Consider the following 23,748-nt stretch of genomic DNA (forward strand, 5'->3'; position numbering starts at 1 on the left):
AGTGAATTTTGCCACTTTTATATTTCTTTTCCCATTATATTCTGCTAACCTTTGTGTGTTTTCTCTGATTGCTTACTGGCCCAAACCACAGGCAACATCAACTGTTTGTGTGTCCTGGTTTGATCATTGTGTAATACCATTGTTTGTGCAGGCTGCATGTGATAACTTTTGGTTTTAATCCTTTGTGACCCTCAGAGAGGGACAGAGAAAACATTCCTGCACTGTGCAATCCACCGAAGGACCCTTGTGGGTCTCTCTGAACCATGAGTTGTAGGTTCAAATCCTGAGCTCAATCCCAGGGCAGCACAGTGGCTCAGTGGTTAGCACCGCTGCCTCACAGTGCCAGGGACCTGGGCTCGACCCCACCATCGGGCGACTGTCGGTGTGGAGTTTGCCCATTCTCCCTGTGTCTGGATGGGTTTCCTCCGGGTGCTCCGGTTTCCTCCCACAGTCCAAAGATGTGCAGGTTAGGGTGGATTTGCCATGGGAAATGCAGGGTAGTTAGGGTAGGGTGGGAATGGGTATGATGCTCTTTGGAGTGTTGGTATGGACTCACTGAGCCAAATGGCCTGCTTCCACAGTGTAGGGATTCTATGAAATCCCTGCTAGCTCTGGAAGTGTGTCTGAGCAGATTATTTGGAAAATTTTCCCTCCCGCACAATAAGCAACAAAACTCCATTCACTTTCCTCATCAGTTGCTTGCACCAGCACAGTAACTTCATGTCCCTCATTTAACAGGACCCACAGATCCATCTGCATCCTCAGGCTCTTCAGTCCCTCTCCCATTTGACTGATATACGGTTGGTATGTTCTTCCTGCTAAATTGGACACGTTCATATTCTCCTACATTATATTCTACCTGCCTTTTCTACTCAGTTAACCTTTTCTAAGTCCACTAGCAACCTGTATTCTCTTGACAACTTTTGTTGCAGCATTGTCAAACTAGCTACCTTCCATTTGTGCCAAATCACTTCTGCTGGTTATAAATAGTGGAGGTCCCAGTGGTGAGCAACATGGGAGTGGCAAGAGGGTCAGGAGCTGTGGTCATATCCTCTGCTAGAGGATGCGCAATGCAGGAATACTTTCTCTGTGTCTCTCTGAGGGTCACAAGAGATTAAAACTGAAAGTTATCACATGCAGCCTGCACAAACAATGGTATTACAAAACGATCAAAACAGGACACACAAACAGTGTGATGTCGCCAGTGGTTTGGGCCAGTAAGCAATCAGAGAAAACACACAAAGGTTAGCAGAATATAGTGGGAAAAAAAACCGAGTGAAAGTAAAATTGAATGGGATGAAGTTGGAAGCATTTCTTTTTAGGAAAGGGTTGATCAGACTCCCATCCATTTCTCTGGGAGAAAGTACACCTCTACTTTCACTTCTCACCCTCAACCACCTCCCACACTCTCCCCCTCACCCTCAACCACCTCCCACACTCTACCCCTCACCCTCAAACACCTCTACACTCTCCCCTTCACCCCCAAACACATCCCACATTCTCCCCCTCACCCTCAACCACCTCCCACACTCTCCCCCTCACGCTCAAACAACCCCACATTCTCCCCCTCACCCTCAACCACCTCCCACACTCTCCCCCTCACCCTCAACCACCTCCCACACTCTACCCCTCACCCTCAAACACCTCTACACTCTCCCCTTCACCCCCAAACACATCCCACCCTCTCCCCCTCACACTCAACCACCTCCCACACTCTCCCCCTCACCCTTAAACATCTCCAGCACCCCATTCCACATTCTCAAACACCTCTGCATTCTCCCTCTCACCCTCAAAAACCTCTACACTCTCCCGCTCACCCTCAACCACCTCCCACACTCTCCCCTTTCCCTCAAATGCCTCCACGCTCTCCCCCTCACCCTCAAATACCTCGACATTCTACACCTCACTCTGGACCACCCTCAAATACTGCTCCTCACCCTCAGCCACTTCCATACAGCACCTTTTACCCTCAGCTGTGCTGTCACTCCAATCAGACGCTAGGAATCCTGCAGTGAGGAACTCAGTTCCTGATTCCCCAGAGTCCTTCCACCACCTCCACAGCAGAAGTCAGGGCTGGAATGGAATATTCCCAACTGGCAGCCTCAACAACTTGGTTGGCACCACATCCACAAGAATCCACTCCCTCTACCACGGATGCTCAGTAGCAGCAGTGTGTACTATCTACAAGATGCACTGCAGAAATTCACCAAAGATCCCAAGGTGGAAACTTCCAAACCCACTACAACTTCCATCCAGAATGTCAAGGCCAGCAGAGACATGGGAACGCCACCACCTTCAAGTTCCATCCGAGACACTCACCATCCTGACTTGGAAATATATCGCCGTTCCTTCATTGTTGTTGGGTCAAAATCCTGGAATTCCCTCCCTGAGGGCATTGTGGGTCAACCCATTGCCCGTTGACTGCAGCGGTTCAAGAAGGCAGGTTACCCCCATCGTCACAAGGGGTGACTAGGGTCGGGTAATAAATGCTGATCCAGCCTGCCAGCAATGCCCAAAATGTGCCAGGGAATAAAACAAAGACAATAGGCAGATGCGATTGTGCATGACACCAAAAGGCAGTTGAGGAAGGTGACAGACAGCAAAATCCTGGTTCCCAGTCAGAGAAACACTTAAAGAACCATCCTGGGATTTGTTCAGTTTACTTTCCCACTGTTGTCAAATTCAAAAAGTATCTTAGTAATAACAGAAGCCAAAAATGAGACAGCGTCAACAACATGGAACCCAAGGTTAAGTTCAACCTGATACTGGTCCCTCTCTAGCTTTCTGATGACATTATCCATTCCCTGATTCCCACAGGAAAAACTAAAGTGACCTCGATCAGAAAGGGTGACGGTGGTATACCGGTGATGTCACAGGGTTCGCAATCTAGAGGGTCAGACTAAAGGCCTGGGAATATCCATTCTAACGACATCTCGAGGAATTTCACTTCAGTTCACAATTCTGAATTTGGAACTCAAACCTAATATTTTATCAGGCTTTACATGTTTTCAAGGGGGAGACAGAAAGATTCCTAAAAAGATTTTCAGGGGATATACGGGAATGTAGCATTGCGGTGAAAATCAGATCAGCTATGATCTTATGGAGTGGTGTAGCAGGCACAAATGACTGAATAGCCGAAAGTCGTTTCTTGTTTGTATATTCTCTGTAATGTTACCCATCTATTATTGTTTACAATTGTATATGGTTCACCAATGGCCCTTGCAGAGGGAAATCTGCCATCTGTACCTGGTCTGGCCTACATGTGACTCCAGCCCCACAGCAATGTGGTTGACTCTTAACTGTGTTGAGAAATGACTGAGCAAGCCACCCCATTTGAGGGCGGTTACGGACGGATAAGAAATGCTTGTCTTCCCATCAATGCTCACATCCCCTAAAAGACTGAATTCAGAGAACGAGTTTCATTGAGGCCTTCATAAGTCAATCGGATCACGATTTGAAAATTTTCTGCTGTACAAGGCAAAGGTAGGGGAGGAGCTCAAGGTGAGTTGCTCTTGTAGCGGGATGGCACAGACGTGAAAGGCCGAATGGTCTCCTTTTGTGCCATAATCATTCCAAGATACAGCTCCATGATGCGGAGATTGACTCATCTGCTTTGTTTGGCCTCTTGCTCTGCACTCCAGGGTCTGACGGTGACCTTAGGCCATTGAAGCATTGCCAATGCATTGCGTTTAGCCCACAGACTCACTTCTGCCCCAGTTGTCCCTTCATGGGCCCTGCCATCTCTTGGCTCTCCTGGGGTTTGTGTGCCCTCTTTCAGGCTGCACTATCTTACACGGCTGAAGCTGTTCTGAGTCCCTATTATCCTCTGCTTGCTCTTCTTCAAGCTGAGTAGACTACTTCGAGTCATGTTCTCTCAGTAATGGCAATCGCAAAAAAATCATCGATTATTGTTTACACGGAGACCTGGGTCATTCACAGTCTTGTAGGGAGGGGAATCTGCCATCCTTACATGGTCTGACCTACATGTGACTCCAGGCCCACAGTGATGTGGTCAACTCTTAACTGCCCTCTGGGCAACTAGGGATGGGCGATAAATGCTGACCTAACTGGTGACACATGCACTCCATGGGTGAATTCAATAAACATGAAGACTGGTTATTAGGATCATTCCTTCTTCAAGTTCTCTCCCAGAACTGGCTTCCACATGATATAATTCAGCAGCTTATTTAACGTCTGATCTCAGAAGAGGCGCAAGCTGTTCCTCTTTACAGTATAATTTACCGCCACATTGAGCCTCGTTGAACACATTATTGTAATGGTGAATCTTGGAAGAGATTGGAGATATCAAGGACTGCAGATGCTAGAGTCAACACCACAGTGTGGAGCTGGAGGAGCACAGCAGGCCAGGCAGCATCAGAGGAGCAGGAGAGTCTCCGTTTCAGGCCGAGACCCTTCATTAGGAAGCTGCCTGACCTGCTGTGTTCCTCCAGCTCCACACAGTACTGGCTCAGAAGAGATTGGTGCTGTACTGTTTTCTTTTTCATTCACAACATGAGGGCATCACTGGCCAGGGTTTTGTAGCTCATCCCTACTTTCCCAGAGGGCAGTTAAGAGTCAACCAAACTGCTGTGGGCCTAGAGTCACATGTAGGCCTGACCAGGTAAGGGTGGCAGTTTTCTTCCCTAAAGGACTTAAAGAAGCAGATAGGTTTTCGAACAATCAACTCTTGTTCATCATTAGACTCCGAATTCCAGATTTTCATAATATTCAAATTCCACCATCTGGTGCGGCAGGATTTGAACCAGGTGCCCAGCACCTCACCACAGTCTCTGGACTAATAGTCCAACGGTAAAACCGCTAGGCCATCACCTCACCAACCTGCTTCACAAATGCCCTTATGGAAGGAAACTGCCACCCTTACCCGGTCTGGCCTACACGTGACTCCAGACCCACAATATAATGTGATTGACCATCAACTGCCCTCTGAAATGCCCCTGGCAAACCTATTTGCTGTAAAGACTCTTAGGCATTAACCAGGACATCCCTTGGGGAGAACAAAGAGAACAATTAACAAAGAACAAAGACTTCCCTCAGATTGAGGGTTTTGCCCTCCTTAGAGTTGGTGAGGCCCAAAGACTGGAGGGGAAAAAGAAAGCAGACCACACCGGAGAAATCCTCAGGAAGACTGGAAAAATAAGATTGCACCTTAAACAAAACAATCAGCCTAAGAGGCTGACCCAATGCACATCAGTCTCTCCTCCCACTGTTCGGGCGTGTCTCTAACTATAGTTGTTGGAGTTCTGCCAAATGATCTCAGTGCTGTAGAAGAGAGGGCTGTTAACCAGGCTGAGAGAATAACTTAAACTAACTTCGAAACCCTGCTTCAGAAACCATGGGCTCCCGGTACAGCACACAGCGTTTATTCGGTAAGTATTGACTGATCGGCGCTCGAGGAGATTAGTGTGTTGTGTAAGCATTGAACTGCTGTATTCCCTCTATTTAAGTTTGTAATATTATTCTCTCTCTGTGTGACACACATGTGCGTTCTCTCTCATCACGACAAAATACTACTTCTCACTCCTTCCTGGACATTTTATCAAACATTTTCACTCTCTCCTTCTGTCATAATTCTTACTATATCTTGATGTGGAGACTTTTATTCCAAAAATATACTTAATTCATAAAAAAAACTTATGTATATATGGTTACAAATACAGTTCAATTCTATACAATAGCGTATCAAGGAAGTAGACAAAACATTGGAGTTTGATGCTATCCAAATAAACCAAAGGCATCTGATGCTTGAACAAGACTATGATGCATATACAGTAGCACACCATCATAGTCTAGAGCAACCTTAATGTCTGTTTTAAAACTTTCTGCCTCTACTACTCTCTCTGAGATGTGGTGAACACTGAGATTAAATTGCACCAGTCATCTCTCTCTAATGAGAGGGAGCAGCTCTATTGTCTGGTAGGGTTACGGAGATTTTATTTTTACCTTACTATTTTCCCTCCCTAAATTGCAATCGCTCTCCCTATATATTGCGTCAACCCGTTGTACATTTCATGACAGTGTTTATCTCTTTTTCACCTCAGTCACTTTCTTTGCTTCCTGCATTCAGAAACCATCACTCATCAAATCCCGTATTATCCTCTCTCTCTCGCGCGCTCATCCCTGCCACTGTGTCTCAGTCGTTAAAAGTGTTTTCCAGTCAAATTGAAACAACCCTGACGATTATAAAATATCTGTGGAGCTGACCCACAGGGAACATTGGACGTTGACCCCAACTAAGTATTGGAAAAGCGAGAGAGCTAGTACCTAGTTAACAGGGAGTTTTGTGAAGGTTGAGTTTGCAGTTGCTGTGAGTTTGTGACTGTGTGTACTGAGTCAGTTAAACTATCCTTCACTACAGTGTTCCTCTGGTCTGAGTGAAACTTGGGAGAGGTGTTAAATTACAGCTTCTGTAGAAATCGGTAAACAATAATTCAAAAGTCAGCATACTTCTCATTGCAGTTAGCACTGAGATGTATGGGTGAAGATTTGTAAGTGAATTCCACATGTTTTTCTGGGGAAGGCGTCCCCTGTGGTACTGCTAATCAAAATAAGGATAAGGCTACATGGATGCTTAGTCACCCCTGATGGCTAATGAGGTGGTGTGTGTGTGTGTGTTTGTGTGTGTGTGTGTGTGTGTGTGTGTGTGTGTGTGTGTGTGTGTGTGTGTGTGTGTGTGTGTGTGTGTGTGTCTGTGTGAGAGAGAGAGAGTGTGTGTGTGTGTGTGTGTGTGTGCGTGCGCGTGTGTGTGTGTCTCAGAGAGTGTGTTTGTGTGTGTGTGCGTGTGTGTATATCTTTGTGTGTGTGTGTGTGTGTGTGTGGGTGTCTGCCTGTATATGTGTGTGTGTCTCTCTGAGAGAGAGTGTGTATGTGTGTGTGTGTGTGTGTGTGTATGTGTGTGTGTAACTAACACATTGGTTTTGGTGGCTCTTGATCGGGCCTCTCTTGCCTTTTGCACTCTGGAAGGAATGAGGACTCAATAACCAGCTTGTTTAGCAGCTGGGACTTGGATGTGGAGTGTCTGCTCGAGCAGTGAACAGACGTTGCTAACCCCAAGGGTCTGCTTCAGATCAGCTTGCTGCTTGCTCGCTTTCAGGAACTAAAACATCCCGCCTTGGCTTTTCTTGTGGCCTGCTCAGTGCACTACCTGGTTCTTTCTCGAGTGTTCCAGGCCCCTCTTGATTGGAGGGCACATTGAAATAATGAACCAAAACACAGCAGGCACTTGGAATCAGAAATAACGTCCCTGCAGAGTGACCTGTTTTAAAATGAAAGGCGGGACTCTGTGGCTGGTGAAGTAGGAGAGTAGCTGATTGTGAGAAAGGGGGCTGTGAGATTAAACAGCACTGCGACAGCATGGGAAGCTGGATCCTCTGATCCCGCACCAGCAGAGGGAGGCCAACGTCAGTTCAAAATTCCAACTCTCCCCCGGCCAGCTCTCTGCCCCTCCACAAGTTAAGCACATTGGGTGGATGTGGTGAAGATCCTTTTTTATACATTATTCATTCACTGGATGAGGGCATCGCTGGCTAACCAGCATTTATTGCCCATCCCTAATTGTCCAGAGGGCAGTTGAGAGTCAACCACATTGCTGTGGGTCTGGAGTCACATGCAGGCCAGACCAGGTAAAGATGGCAGTTTCCTTCCCTAAAGGACATTAGTGACCCAGATGGGTTTTTCCAACAATCGACAGTGGATACATAGTCATCATTAGAATTCAGATCCCACCATCTGCCATGGTGGGGTTTGGACCCAGACCCCCAGAACATTGTCTGAGTCTCTGGATTAACAGTCCAACGATAATACCACTAGGCCATCGCTTCCCATGATTTCCCAACACATTCACACCTAGCCTGTCTGCCCTGCCCTCCTATGACAATGCATCTGCTCCAGTAAACAGCTTGAAAACATTCTCTAAACAGGCTTCCAGTCGTAAGAGAGAATAGGAGCTGACAGCACAGCTTCAGAGTGAAGGGGCGACACTTTAGAACTGGCTGTGGCGGGATTTCTTCAGGCAGATAGTGGTGAATCTATTGAACATAGAGGGCTTTGGCAGCCAAGTCATTGAGTGTATTCCAGACAGAGAAAGATAGTTCTAGTCTGTTAAGGGGATTCTAGGATTATGGGGGAGGAGGCAGGCGAATGGAGTTGTGGAACACATCATCCATGATTTAATGGCGGAACAGACTTGATGGGCTGAATGGCAGAATTCAGCTCCTTTTTAAAATTCATTCAAAAGATGTGGGCATTGCTGGCTGGGCCAGCATTTATTGCCCATCCCTAATTGCCCAGACGGCAGTTAAGAGTCAACCACATTGCTGTGGGTCTGGAGTCACATGTAGGCCAGACCAGGTGAAGATGGCAGTTTCCTTCCCTAAAGGACACTAGTGAACCTGATGGGTATTTCCTGACAATTGCCAATGGGCTCATGGCCACTGTTAGCCTCGTAATTCCACATTTTTAGTTGAATTCAAATTCCACCATCTGCCGTGGCTGGGCTCAAACCTGGGTTCCCAGAGCATTAGCGACAATAAGGTCCACAGATGATGGAAATCCGAGTCAACAGGTGTGAGGCTGGAAAAGTGCAGCAGGCCACACCACATCAGAGGAGCAGGAAAGTTAATGTTTTCGGGCTGAAACGTTGACTTTCCTGCTCCTCTGATGTTGCCTGGCCTGCTGTGTTTTTCCATCCTCAGAACATTACCTGGGTTTCTGGATTGACAGTCCAGTGATAAAAGCAATAGGCCAAAATATGCGACCATACCTTGCGGTCATGTCCTGAAACCTCCCAGCCTCAATACCTCACATGCAGCTCCCAGGACAGGGACAGCACGGGGTTAGATACAGAGTAAATGTCAGTGTGGCTGTCAATGTCGTCCTGGCTGGGGAGCAGCTGCACCCTGTGAACAAGCGGAAGCACGATGCTATGGGAGGTCATGTGACACAGCTGGCAGCATCTCTGAGCTCGGATCCCACGGATGGGTACCCCACTCTCCAGGAAAGACACCCGCATAATGTTGTCAAACGTGGGCCTGCAGATCCGTCTGGCAGGCACTCGCATCCCTCAGTCAGAGTGTGAGATTCCTGGCCTGCCATAGTGATAGGGAAAACACTGGAGCCTTCGCCATTCCTCTCCTGGCAACAAGAACTGTGTTCCAAAGGCGGCTCTGACCAAGTCAGCTCTAACACACTACTGCCACGGGCTGGTGGCGAGAGAGGAGCAGTATTGTGTGATTCTGAACTCTGAGCTCCCAGGCTGTAGGCCCGTCTCTAGCCCAACTGAGTAAGCCCAGTCTCCACAAACTCGGGGACTGTGTCAGGCCAGGCAGCACCAGAGGAGTAGGAAAGCTGACATATCGGGCCCAGACCCTTCTGGCATCGGTAGTTCCTACTATCTCTGAGACTGTGTCAATGGTGACTGCGCTTTGAACTGAAATCCGGCACGGCATGTGTAAATCTCTTGAACCCGTGTTTTCCCACTGTCCACCGAGGTGTCTGCACCCCTTCAGTCCTAGCCTCAGGTGTATCCCATGGTCACTTCCCCAATTAAATTGTGCCTCCTTAGTTCTAGATACACTGTCAAGATGCAACACCCCCTTTAACACCTACTCTGTAAGGACCCCATAGAATCCAACATGTTTCATTAAGATGGGGAGACAGTGATGTCAGACTAGTATCTAATCCAGAGACCCAGCTTAGTGATCACAGCCACAGCTGTTGGCAGAACTTAACCTTGGTTTGGAAATCTGGGATGACAGACCCAGTAACATTAACCATGAAACTGTCATCAGTTTTCATGCAAAACCCCTATGGTTCACCCATGCCCTTTAAGGAAGGAGACTTCTGCCCTTTACCAGTCCTGGCTCCCATGTGACTCCAGACCCACATGACAATGCGGCTGTGTCTTACCTGTCCCTCTGCTCGAGCAAGTTGCTCCATTCAAGGGCAACTAGGGAGGAGCAATAAATGATGTCCTTCTGATGTCCCATGAAATAAAACAAATTGGGAACATCAGGAAAGGAGAAGACCACTCAGCCCTGAGGAAGGGTTACTGTACCTGAAACATTAACTCTGTTTGCTCCTTCACAAATGCTGCCAGACCTGCTGAGCTTTTCCAGCAATTTTGTCTTTGTTCAGCCCCTCGAGCCTGCTCCAACATTCATTGAGATTGTGGCTGATCTGTGACCTAATACCATGTACCTGCCTCTGGCCCGTATCCCTTAATAACATTGCTGGAAAGTATTTATCTGGCTCAGATTTAAAATGAACAACTGATCCAGCATTCGCTGCCATATGTAGAAGAGAGCTCCAATCCTCTTTCACCCTTTGTGTGTCAAAATGCTTCCTAACATCTCTCCTGAATCGTCTGGCCCTAACTTTTCAACAATTCTTCAAAATGCTAATAGATAAAGGTGCTATCCTCATAAAACAAACCCTTTCATCCCAGGAATCAACTGAACAAACTGTCATTGACATTGCAAGTATATCCTTTGTTGTAAGAGAGAGTTGGACATGTTTGGAAGAACTATATTTGCAATCATCTCAATCCGTCTCCCTCAAAGCCCATTGGAGTATTAGCTTGCTGACTGGGTCGATTCTGGCCCAACCCGCAGCTTCACATTTATACATTAAGGGGCCTGTGCCCTCCGTGTCTGCTTAACCCAACTGAGGCTGGAGGGCCAATGTCATGCCAACTTCCCAGGCTGGGCTCGCCATCTTGCTGTTGGCTTCAGCCAACCTTCTCAAATCTCCCCTTCACCTCCATTAATAGGAGAGCCAGCAGTTTGACAATTAGCCCCTAGGAAAAGCCTTATGAATCTTCTAGTGGGCATTAAGCACCAGGCAGCCACCAGAGTGGGCATTCACACATGGCAGGGAGTGCACAAGGAATTTGGAGACATGGTTGAATGTGTCACATGGGCATTCTGCTGGTCAATGGTTTCAATTCCCTGTTGCCTATCAGTCATCTTCCAGCTGGGTCAAGTGGAAAACTACTCTCTTGAAAAGGAGCTGACAGCGTTTCACTCGAACCTGGGAGCTGAGGTGTTAAACTGCTTCAGAATAATCACTGCATGATCTGTTGAGTGTGACAGATTATCAGAGGGCTTCAGCACCAACTTTCCAGATTCTGCAAATTTTGAGATAACATTCACAAAAGTACACAACAGGAAGAAATACATGAGCTCAGGCTTTAGAGTCCTTGTGTCAATTTAAGGCTGAGACAAATCGACTCTTGATCAGTCAAGGAACAAAGGGTGACAGGGGATGGGTAGATAATTGAATAATCAGACGTAGAGTAACACAGCACAGAAACAGACCCCTCTGTCTAACCGAACATATTCCCAAACTAAACTGCAGGCTACGCTGACCATCATCCCAAATTAAACTAGTCCCACCTGCCAGTGCTTGGCCCACATCCCTCCAAGCCTTTCATATACTTACTTAATTATCTTTTATGTGTTGTAACTGTATCCACACCCACCACTTCCTCTGGAAATGCATTTCACACACAAACCACTCTCTGTGTAAAATCGTTGCCTCTCATGTCCTTTTTAAATCTCTCTCCTCTCACTTTAAAAATATGCCCCCTTGTCTTAAAATCCCCACCCTCAGGAAAAGACACCCGCCATTCATCATATCTGGTACACCCTCATTATTTTATAAGCTTCTAAAAGATCATCTCTGAACTTCCTAGGCTCCAGTGGAAAATGTCCCAGCCTGTTCAGCCTCTCCTTATAATTCAAACCCTCCATCCCATTCCCAGCAACCTCTTGGTATATCTTTTCTGAACCCTCTCCAGTTTAATAATAATACCCCATGCTGTCCCTGTTGAACAGGGCAACCAGAACTGGACACAGTATTCCAGAACAGGTCTCGTCAATGTCCTGTTCAACCTCCACATAAAATCCCAGCTCCTGTACTCAAAGGTCTGAGCAATGAAGGCAAGCGCGCTAAACGCCTTCTTAACCACCCTGTCTACCTGTGAGACAAATTACAAAGAGTTATGTACCAGAACCCCTAGGTCTCTCTGTTCTATGTGATCTCATTGAATGGTGAAGCAGGGTCAAAGGGCCTATTCCGATTTTTTTTATCATATTTTGGTCTTGAACCACTATGCTTATCACTGGGACACATCCCGAATTCTGCAAGCAGTTCCTCAGGAGAGTTACAGAACTACAATGACGCAACGTTGTGGAAATATTCACTGGAGCATATGAGGAATCTCACAGTCACTCTCTGGGTTGTAGCAATTTGCCAAGATAACCCTGGTGACTGTTCTGCAGACAAAGCTCAGTTCACACTGTCTCTGGGAGGTAGCGAAGTTGCAACCGACCACAGCTCCCTACTGCTGTGCGATCTTCTACACTTTCAACTGGATTGCCTTGCGAGGACAGTCTCGGTCTGTATCCCTTGGAGTTTAGGGGAATCTGCTGCAATTTAATTGAAACGCATAAGATCATGGGGGGACTTGACCGAGTGGATGTGGAAAGGATGACTTCCTCCTGTTAAATCTTCAGTCAGCTAGAAAGGAGATGCTGGTTTCGATTAATTGAAATGCAAATCCCAAATTTCTTTCAAGTCACTAAAAGTTTTACCAGTGTGTACAAGAGGTGACATCTCAGGTCAGACAATGCATTTTAGTCGTGAGATAACAAGGTGTAGAGCTGGATGAACACAGCAGGCCAAGCAGCATCTGAAGAGCAGGAAGGCTGACGTTTCGGTCCTGGACCCTTCATCAGAAATGGGGGGGAAGAGGATTCTGAAATAAATAGGGTGAAAGGGGGAGGCGGATTGGAGATGGATAGAGGAGAAGATAGGTGGAGAGGAGACAGACAGGTCAAAGAGTTGGGGATGGAGCCAGTAAAAGTGAGTGTAGGTGGGGAGTTAGGGAAGGGATAGGTCAGTCCAGGGAGGACAGACAGGTCAAGGGGGTGGGATGAGGTTAGTAGGTAGGAGATGGGGTGGGGCTTGAGGTGGGAGGAGGGGATAGGTTGGAGGAAGGACAGGTTAGGGAGGCAGGGACGAGCTGAGCTGGTTTTGGGATGCGGTGGGGGGGGGGAGATTTTGAAGCTTTTGACCCTGCCTCCCTAACTCCTTCCTAACTCCCCACCTACTCTCACCTCTACTGGCTCCAACCCCGCCTCTTTGACCTGTCTGTCTCCTCTCCACCTATCCTCTCCTCTATCCATCTTCTGTCCGCCTCCTCCTCTCTCCCTATTTATTTCAGAATCCCCCCCCATTTCTGAAGAAGGATCCAGGCCCGAAATGTCAGCTTTCCTGCTCTTCAGATGCTGCTTGGCCCGCTGTGTTCATCCCGCTCCACACTTTGTTACCTTCAATTTGTAGACACTGTCAGGGCATTTTTATAACTTACTGCTTTGGAAAGAAAACTAATCTGACTGCAGGTTAACACAGACAGAAAGGCTTCTTTCCTAAAATGCATTGTCTGATCTGTCACCTCTTGTCCACATTAATAAAACCTTTAGTTATCTTGGGGCAGTGATTTGAAAGAAATTCTGGTATTTGCATATTAATCAATCGAAACCAGCAACTCCTTTCTAGCTGATTTAACAGGAGTGAGTCAGCCAGCCATTTTAGTTTTATTAAATACAATCACATCAATTGTGTGATTCTTTGATTTCTTGCTCATAAATTCTGTGTATTGATATCTCCGCTCTCACTACACCTGAAGAAGGAGCAGCGTTCAGAAAGCTAGTGTGTTCAAATAAACCTGTTGGACTATACCCTGGTGTCATGTGATTTTTGACAGAGCCCAGAGACAGAGAGAGCGAGAGGGAGGCTGCAGGGTTTGTAAAGGTCTGTCCATACAAAGCTGCAATGAAGCACCTTTTCCCCACGGGGCTTCATTTGACTCGCTAAAGACATGGCATCCTGCTGGGATGTGTTTCAGAGCGCCATTTGAGCCATCAGATAAGATACATAACCAGAATTAAATCTAATCCTAATTCCATCCCCACTTTCCCCACTTGACAGTTAATTCGAACTGGACCTTTATGGATTTGGGTGCCCACCTGGAGGTCATGTAGATTTCCACACCCCTCACAGTTCCAAAGGGCTACAGCCCAGGAATCTAGCAGTACCACACTCAACATGAATCAACATATGCCAGTAGCGCTAGACATTAGTTATCCCAAAAGCCTGCCCACCATCTACAAGGCACAAGTCAGGAGTGGGATGGAACATGCCGACTGGATGACTGCAGCCCCAGTGACACTCAAGATGGTCGACACCATCTAGGACAAAGCAGCCCCCATCGCAGAGTGTACCATCTGCAAGATGCACTGCAGGAATTCACCAAGGCTCCATAGGCAGCACCTTCCATGACCTCTTCCATCTAGAAGGACAAGGGAAGATACATGGGAACGCCACCATTTGCAAGTCCCCTTCCAAGTCACTCACTGTCATGAGTCGTAGAATTCCTACTGTGTGGAAGCAGGCCTTTCAGCTCATTGAGTCCAGTAGAACCCTTCCAAAAGCAACCGGTCAGACCCAATCCTCTAACCCATCCCCATTACCCTGCATATCCCACAGCTAATTCACCTAGGCTGTACACCTGTCAACACTGTGGGCAATTTCCCATGGCCAACCCACCCTAACCGTACATCTTTGGACTATGGGTGGAAACCTGCGCAGGCATGGGGAGAATGAGTGGATTTTGCACAGACACATGGAAACGAACCCAGGCCCCTGGCGCTGTGAGGCAACAGTGCTAACCACTGAGCCACAGTGCCGCCCCACCATGCTGGCGTGGAAATATATCGCTGTTCCTTCTGTGTTGCTGGGTCAGAATGTTACAGCTCTGTCACGAACAGCTCTACATACCTACTCCTGAGGTCTATTGTGGTTCAAGAAACTGGCTAATCACCACCTTCCCAAGGGTAATTAGGGATTGAGAACAAACATTGGCACAGCCAGCAAAACCCACATGCCACAAATTAATCAACAATAAGTTGTAGGTTTGAGTTGGGAAGGGGAGAATCTTTCACAGTGCTGGTTGACAGTTTGGCACTAAAATTCACTTGGTATTATCTACAGTACAATCTTACACCATTGCCCTTGAACTTGTGATGAACTATTTAGTTGCATTTTTCAGTCTGCCATCTATTCTTGCTGCGGTCACCATTATCCCCTCCCAATCCCCACCCAATTCCCCCCCAACACTCACACACACACACACTCTCTTGCACTCAAACGCACAAGCACATTCACGCACACGCAACACATACACACACACACACACACACACACCACCACATATACACACATACACACACTCTCTTGCATACACGCACACTAGCACACATATACACGCATTCACACACACACACACACACATACTCTCATGCACACATATAAACACACACACTCACACACATGTATACACACACGCACACACTTTCACGCACACATATAAACACCACACTCACACATGTATACACACACGCACACACTCTCACGCACACATATAAACACACACACTCACGCACATGTATACACACTCACACACACATATAAACACACACACGCACACACATGTATACACACACGCACACACTCTCACACACACATATAAACACACACACTCACACACATGCATACACACACGCACACACTCTCACGCACACATATAAACACCACACTCACATGCATGTATACACACACGCACACACTCTCACGCACACATATAAACACACACATTCACACACATGTATATACACACACACACTCTCACGCACACATATAAACACACACACACACACATGTATACACACGCACACACTCTCACGCACACATATAAACACACACACACACACACACATGTATACACACACGCACACATACTCTCACGCACACACACACAGTCAAACACACACACACTCTCAAAGATACACGCATACGCACACTCACACACACAATAAATCTTACTCCCATTCTGATGAAATGACCAAAATAAAACGATGGAGGGTCACTGGACTTGAATCCAGTTGACTCTGTTTCTCATTTGTTGCTTTGCCCTGGCTTCCATCATATTTTATGTCGCCGAAGCTCCCTCCTGGGCCTCCACACAGCATGGGGAGCCCTGTAACACTGACAGGAGCTTTACTGTTTCCACCTCCAGTGTTGTGGGAATGTCATTATCCTTGTACTCAAGTGAATTTCTCCCGTTGGCTGAATTTGTGGTTTTGATTTTTTTTGTCTTACAGTGATTTACTTCTACACATTGGTGATGAGGCATGTAGGAGGAACAACACAATGTGGTGAAGGATTTTACCGAACAATAAACAGGACTTGTATCGGTGAGTCAGTGTCCAGAAGCTTCACTCAATAGGGATATTTATTCCTTTCTTCAATGAACGATCAGCCCTGCTGCTTCAAGCAGTGCAGAGGAATTGGCTGAGAAAGCCATCGAGCTAGACAAACCAGGTTACCCTTTTACATACCATTAAGGAGAGGCTCAGGGGATCAGCATCATTGAACAAACATTTCAACTCCAACTCCAGAATCTTAAAGACGCTCAATGACTTGTCCCCCACAGCCCTCTGCAGCAATGGGCTCCACAGAGTCACCACCCTCCGGCTGAAGAAATTCTTCCCCATCTCAGTTCAAAAGGATCACCCCTTCACTGTGCCCCTGGGTCCTGGTATCTCCTGCTAGTGGAAACATCTTTTACATGCCCTCTTTATCCCCTCAGTATTCTGTAACTTTCAATCAGATCCCCCTTCATGCTTCCAAACTTCATCGAGTGCAGACACAGAGTCTTCAACCACTCCTCATATGAGAAACCTTTCATCCCCAAGATCATTCTTGTAAACCTCCTCTGGATGTCCACCCACACCAGCACATCCTTCCTTACATATTGGGTCTAAACTGCTCACAATATTCTGAATGCAGTCTGACCAGAACCTCATAGTGCCTCAGTGGCACATCCCTGCTCTTGATTTGTAGCCCTTTCAAAATGAATGGTGAGATTATCTTTGCCTTCCTAACTAATTGCACCTGTAAGTTAACCTGAAGAGAATCCTGAACTAGGACTGTTAAGATTAGATTCAATTCCCTACAGTGTGGAAACAGGCCGTTCGGCCCAACCAGTCCACACCACCCCTTGGAGCATCCCACCCAGACCCATCCCCCTATAACCCACACACCCCTGAACACTATGGGCAATTTAGCATGGCCAACCCACCTAGCCTGTACATCTTTGGGCTGTGGGAGGAAACCGGAGCACCCGGAGGAAACCCACGCAGACACGGGGAGAATGTGCAAACTCTGCACAGACACTTACCCGAGGCTGGGATTGAACCTGGGTCCATGCACTGTGAGGCTGCAGTGCTAACCACTGAGCCACCGTAATGCCCAGAGTCCTTTTGTGCTTCGGATTTCTGAACCCTTTCCCTGCTTAGAAAATAGTCTATGCCTCGATTCTTCCTATCAAAGGGCATAATCTCAAACATTCCCACATTGTATTCCATCTTCCTCTTCTTTGCCAACTTTTCTACCCTACCCAAGTCCTTCTGCAGCCTCCCTGCTTCCTCAACCTGACCTGTCCTTCCACCTATTTTTGTATCATCTGCAAACTTAGCATGAACGCCCTCAGTTCCTTTCTCCAGATCGTTGACGTATAATGTGAATAGTTGTGATCCCAGCACTGACCCCTGTGGAACCCCACTTGTCACCAGCTACCAATCTGAAAAAGACCCCTTTTTCCCCGCTCTCTGCCTTCTGCCAGTCAGCCAATCCTCTGTCCATGCCAACACCATGCCCCTAACACCATGGGCTCTTCTCATATTTAGCAGCCTCCTGTGCAACCCTTTGTCAAAGGCTTTCTGGAAATCCAAATAGATCATGTCCATGGAGATAATGGGAACTGCAGATGCTGGAGAATCCGAGATAACTAAGTGTGAAGCTGGATGAACACAGCAGGCCCAGCAGCATCTTAGGAGCACGAAAGCTGACGTTTCGGGCCTAGGCCCTTCATCAGAGAGGGGGATGGGGAGAGGGTTCTGAAATAAATAGGGAGAGAGGGGGAGGCGGACCGAAGATGGATGCAGGAGAAGAAGATAGGTGGAGAGGAGAGTATAGGTGCGGGGCGTGGGGTAGGAAAGGGATAGGTCAGCCCGGGGAGGATGGACAGGTCGAGGAGGCGGGATGAAGTTAGTAGGTAGGAAATGGAGGTGTGGTTTGAGGTGGGAGGAGGGGATAGTTGAGAGGAAGAACAGGCCAGGGAGGTGGGGACAAGCTGGGCTGGTTTTGTGATGCAGTGGGGGGAGGGGACGAGCTGGACTGGTTTTGGGATGTGGTGGGGGAAGGGGAGATTTTGAAGCTTGTGAAGTCCACATTGATACCATTGGGCTGCAGGGTTCCCAGGCGGAATATGAGTTGCTGTTCCTGCAACCTTCGGGTGGCATCATTGTGGCAGTGCAGGAGGCCCATGATGGACATGTCATCTAAAGAATGGGAGGGGGAGTGGAAATGGTTTGCGACTGGGAGGTGCAGTTGTTTGTTGCGAACTGAGCGGAGGTGTTCTGCAAAGCGGTCCCCAAGCCTCCGCTTGGTTTCCCCAATGTAGAGAAAGCCGCACCAGGTACAGTGGATGCAGTATACCACATTGACAGATGTGCAGGTGAACCTCTGCTTGATATGGAAAGTCATCTTGGTGCCTGGGATGGAGGTGAGGGAGGAGGTGTGGGGGCAGGTTTAGCACTTCCTGCGGTTGCAGGGGAAGGTGCCGGGTGTGGTGGGGTTGGAGGGGAGTGTGGAGCAGACAAGGGAGTCCTGGAGAGAGTGGACTCTCCGGAAGGCAGACAAGGGTGGGGATGGAAAAATGTCTTGGGTGGTGGGGTCGGATTGTAGATGGCGGAAGTGTCGGGGGATGATGTATTGTATCCGAAGGTTGGCAGGGTGGTATGTGAGGACTAGGGGGATTTTGGAGGCGCAGTTGTAGTATGGCATACTAACCTCTACATCGCCGAGGCCAAACGCCAACTCTCCGACACCTCCTCCTCCTACCCCTCGATCATGACCCCACCCCCAAGCACCAAACCATCATCTCCAATACCATCCATGACCTCATTACCTCAGGGGACCTCCCACCCTCAGTCTCCAACCTTATTGTTCCCCAACCCTGCACGGCCCGTTTCTATCTCCTTCCCAAAATCCACAAAATGCCTGCCTTGGTCGACCTATTGTCTCAGCCTGTTCCTGCCCCACTGAACTCATCTCCACCTATCTGGACTCCATTTTCTCCCCTTTGGTCCAGAAACTCCCTACCTACGTCCGTGACACCACCCAGGCCCTCCACGTCCTCCAGAACTTCCAATTCCCCTGTCCCCAACACCTCATTTTCACCATGGACATCCAGTCCCTATACACCTGCATTCCACATGCAGATGGCCTCGAGGCCCTCCGCTTCTTCCTGTCCCGCAAGCCCAACCAGTCCCCCTCCACCGACACCCTCATCCACCTAGCCGAACTCATCCTCATCCTCAACAACTTCTCTTTCGATTCCTCCCAGTTCCTACAGACAAAGGGGGTGGCCATGGGTACCCGTATGGGCCCAAGCTATGCCTGCCTCTTTGTAGGTTACATGGAACAGTCCCTCTTCCACACTGACACCGGCCCCAATCCCTCTTCCGCATCTACACCAGCCCCAAACCCCACCTCTTCCTCCGTTACATTGATGACTGTGTCGGCGCCACCTCTTGCTCCCAAGAGGAGCTCGAACAGTTCATCCACTTCACCAACACCTTCCACCCCAACCTCAGGTTCACCTGGGCCATCTCCAACACATCCCTCACCTTCCTGGACCTCTCTGTCTCAATCTCGGGCAACCAACTAGAAACCGATGTCCATTTCAAGCCCACCGACTCCCACAGCTACCTAGAATACACCTCCTCCCACCCACACTCCTGCAAACATTCCATCCCCTATTCCCAATTCCTCCGCCTCTGCCACATCTGCTCCCAGGATGATGCACTCCACTCCCATACATCCCAGATGTCCGCGTTCTACAAGGACCGCAACTTCCCCCCCACAGTGGTTGAGAACGCCCTTGACCGCGTCTCCCGTATTTCCTGCAACACATCCCTCACATCCCGCCTCCGCAATAACCGCCCTAAGAGAATCCCCCTCGTTCTCACACACCACACCACCAACCTCCAGATACAACGTATCATCCTCCGACACTTCCGCCATCTAAAATCCGACCCCACCACATTTTTCCGTCCCCACCCTTGTCTGCCTTCCAGAGAGACCACTCTCTCTGTGACTCCCTTGTCTGCTCCACACTCCCCTCCAACCTCACCACACCCAGCACCTTCCCCTGCAACCGCAGTAAGTGCTACACTTGCCCCCACACCTCCTCCCTCATCCCCATCCCAGGCCCCAAGATGACTTTCCATATTAAGCAGAGGTTCATCTGCACATCTGCCAATGTGGTATACTGTATCCATTGTACCCGTTCTGGCTTCCCCTACATTGGGAAAACCAAGCGGAGGCTTGGGGACCGCTTTGCAGAACACCTCTGCTCGGTTTGCAATGAACAACTGCATCTCCCAGTCACGAACCATTTTAACTCCCCCTCTCATTCCTTAGATGACATGTCCATCCTGGGCCTCCAGCAGTACCACAATGATGCCACCCAAGGAACAGCAACTCATATTCCGCTTGGGAACCCTGCAGCCCAACGGTATCACTGTGGACTTCACAAGCTTCAAAATCTCCTTTCCCCCCACTGCATCCCAAAACCAGTCCAACCTGTCTCTGCCTCCCTAACCTGTTCTTCCTCTCACCTATCCCCTCCTCCTACCTCAAGCCACACCTCCATTTCCCACCTACTAACCTCATCCCGCCTCCTCGACCTGTCCGTCCTCCCTGGACTGACCTATCCCCTCCCTACCTCCCCACCTAATACTCTCCTCTCCACCTATCTTCTCCTCCATCCATCTTCGGCCCGCCTCCCCCCTCTCCCAATTTATTTCAGAACTCTCTCCCCATCCCTGTTTTCTGATGAAGGGTGTCGGCCCGAAACATCAGCTTTTGTGCTCCTAAGGTGTTGTTTGGCCTGCTGTGTTCATTCAGCTTCACACTTTGTTATCTTAGATCATGTCCACAGGTTTGTTTTTGTCTAATTTGCTCAAAGAACTCTAACAGATTTGTTGTGGATAGTGACCAAGGATGCTGTAGGTTGCAGAGAGACATAGATAAGCTGCAGAGCTGGGCTGAGAGGTGGCAAATGGAGTTTAATGCGGACAAGTGTGAGGTGATCCACTTTGGTAGGAGTAACCAGAAGGCTAATGTGGTAGTGTAAATGAGCAGAGAGATCTCGGTGTCCATGTACGCAGATCCTTGAAAGTTGCCACCCAGGTTGACAGGGCTGTTAAGAAGGCATACAGTGTTTTAGCTTTTATTAATAGAGGGATCGAGTTCCGGAACCAAGAGGTTATGGTACAGCTGTACAAAACTCTGGTGTGGCCGCACTTGGAGTATTGTGTACAGTTCTGGTCACCACATTATAAGAAGGATGTGGAAGCTTTGGAAAGGGTGCAGAGGAGATTTACTAGGATGTTGCCTGGTATGGAGGGAATATCTTACGAGGAAAGGCTGAGGGGCTTGAGGCTGTTTTCATTAGAGAGAAGAAGGTTGAGACGTGACTTAATTGAGACGTATAAAATAATCAGAGGGTTAGATAGGGTGGATAGGGAGAACCTTTTTCCTGGGATGGTGATGGTGAGCACGAGGGGGCATAGCTTTAAATTGAGAGGTGAAGGATATAGGACAGATGTCAGAGGTAGTTTCTTTACTCAGAGAGTAGTAAGGGAATGGAACGCTTTGCCTGCAACGGTAGTAGATTCGCCAACTTTAAGTACATTTAAGTCGTCATTGGACAAGCATATGGACGTACATGGAATAGTGTAGGTTAGATGGGCTTCAGATTGGTATGACAGGTCGGCACAATATCGAGGGCCAAAGGGCCTGTACTGTGCTCTAATGTTCTATATTCTATATTCTATGTTCTATTAGTATGACCTGCCTTTGATCTCATTCTGAGTATAAGTCAGCTTAGTGCAGGAACTTCTGAATTCCTCACTTTCTCTTAACCTTCTGAAGTTCCCATCACAATAACCCCTGGAAGCTTCACCACTGGATATTAATTGCTTCCAAACCAGTTAATAAAGCAGAAATCAAATCAAATCTTTGTGGAGAGAATATATTGATATGCTCAGTCTCAGTGGCCCTCATCCCACACTCAATGTCCTAGCTGGCCCTTATTTCCTTATGATCACAGGCAATTAATATTAATTTCGAGTCATAGAGCCATTGAGATGTACAGCGTGGAAATAGTCTAACTCCACCACACCAACCAGATATCCTAAATAAATCTAGATCCATTTGCCATATCCCTCTAAACCCTTCCTATCCATGTACCCATCCAGATGCCCTTTAAATATTGCAATTGTGCCAGCCTCCACCACTTCCTCTGGAAGCTCGTTCTACACATGCACCACACTCTGTGTGAAAAAGTTGCCCCTTAGGTCCCTTTTAAATCTTTCCCCTCTCACCCTAAACCTATGCTGTCTGGTTTTGGACTCTCCTACCCCCGGGAAAAGATTTGGACTGTTCACTCTATCTGTGCCCCTGGTGATATTATAAACTTGGCAACATCTTCACACAGGTGGTGCATGTATGAAACAAGTTCACCAGAGGCAGAAGTCACATGACACCAGGCTATAGTCCAAGAGGTTTGTTTGATATCACAAGCTTTCAGAGCGCTGCTCCTTCATCAGATGAAGTCAACTGTTGGACTATGACCTGGTGTCGTGTGACTCCTGACTTTGTCCACCCCAGTCCCACGCTGGCTCCTCCACATCAAAGCTCGCCAGAGGAAGTTGTAGACATTTGAAAGACATTTGGACAGGTAGATGGATCGGAAATGTTGAGAGGGAAATGGGCCAGTGGGGCTAATTCGGTTTGGGAAACCTGCTCAGCTTGGAGAAGGTGGGCTGAAGGGTCTCTTTCTTTGCTGTATAACCCCATGGCTCTATAGAAGCTATTACCTTAACAAAGACATCAACGAACGCTGCAACATTATTGACCACACATGAACTCTGGGCCCTTTTGGGGTCGACAAGCAGAACATCATGGATACACACAGGCTTACAGAGAGGAAGATGGGTCTATCCTTTCCCAGTGGACACGTACAGGCCTTTTCATTATGAACAGTTCACATATACAAAAGAAAAGTGGTTCTCCAAGTAAATCAATGAAAAGTTTCATCAGATTGATCGCAGGGAGAGGTTAAGTAGATTGAGGAAGGAATCTGTGGAGTTTAGAAAAATAAGAGGCCAATAGAAACATGAAAAAACACAGAAAACAGGAGTAGGCCATTCGGCCCTTTGAACCTGCTCCGCCATTTAATGTGAGCATGGTTGGTCATCCAGCTCAGCCCTCCCCCATTGATGTTTGCTCTCCTCACTCATCGGTTCCGAAGAACTGTATGTTGTTCCTGAGCTGTATCCCTGACAGAATAGAATCTAGGAGGGTGCCTCCATCTGGCTGAGGAATCCAAGCGTTAGGTGTTATTGTCACGGGATGAGGTCTACACCATTTTGGACTGAAATGAGGGGATAGTTCTTCACTTGGAAAGTGGTAAATCTTCAGTGTCCTCTGCCCCAGAACAAAGTCTCAGCTGGTGAGTTAAGTCAAGGCTAGCAG

General features: G+C 47.9%; 1 protein-coding gene across 2 annotated transcripts in view; it reads left to right on the forward strand.

Annotated features, from left to right (window-relative positions):
- The first annotated feature begins 5,276 nt into the window (after nt 1–5,276).
- Nucleotides 5,277–23,748, forward strand: part of LOC125447580 (adhesion G protein-coupled receptor E5-like) — an 82,966-nt gene continuing 64,494 nt past the window's right edge. For both annotated transcript variants that reach the window (XM_059639920.1, XM_059639919.1), the window contains exons 1-2: nt 5,277–5,387; nt 16,242–16,334. In XM_059639920.1, coding sequence (XP_059495903.1) covers nt 5,354–5,387; nt 16,242–16,334 — 127 coding nt within the window. In that variant the 5' untranslated portion in view covers nt 5,277–5,353. The remainder of the gene's footprint in view (nt 5,388–16,241; nt 16,335–23,748) is intronic.

The sequence above is a fragment of the Stegostoma tigrinum genome, chromosome 35 (assembly GCF_030684315.1).
Source record: "Stegostoma tigrinum isolate sSteTig4 chromosome 35, sSteTig4.hap1, whole genome shotgun sequence".
Classification (NCBI taxonomy): Eukaryota; Metazoa; Chordata; class Chondrichthyes; order Orectolobiformes; family Stegostomatidae; genus Stegostoma; species Stegostoma tigrinum.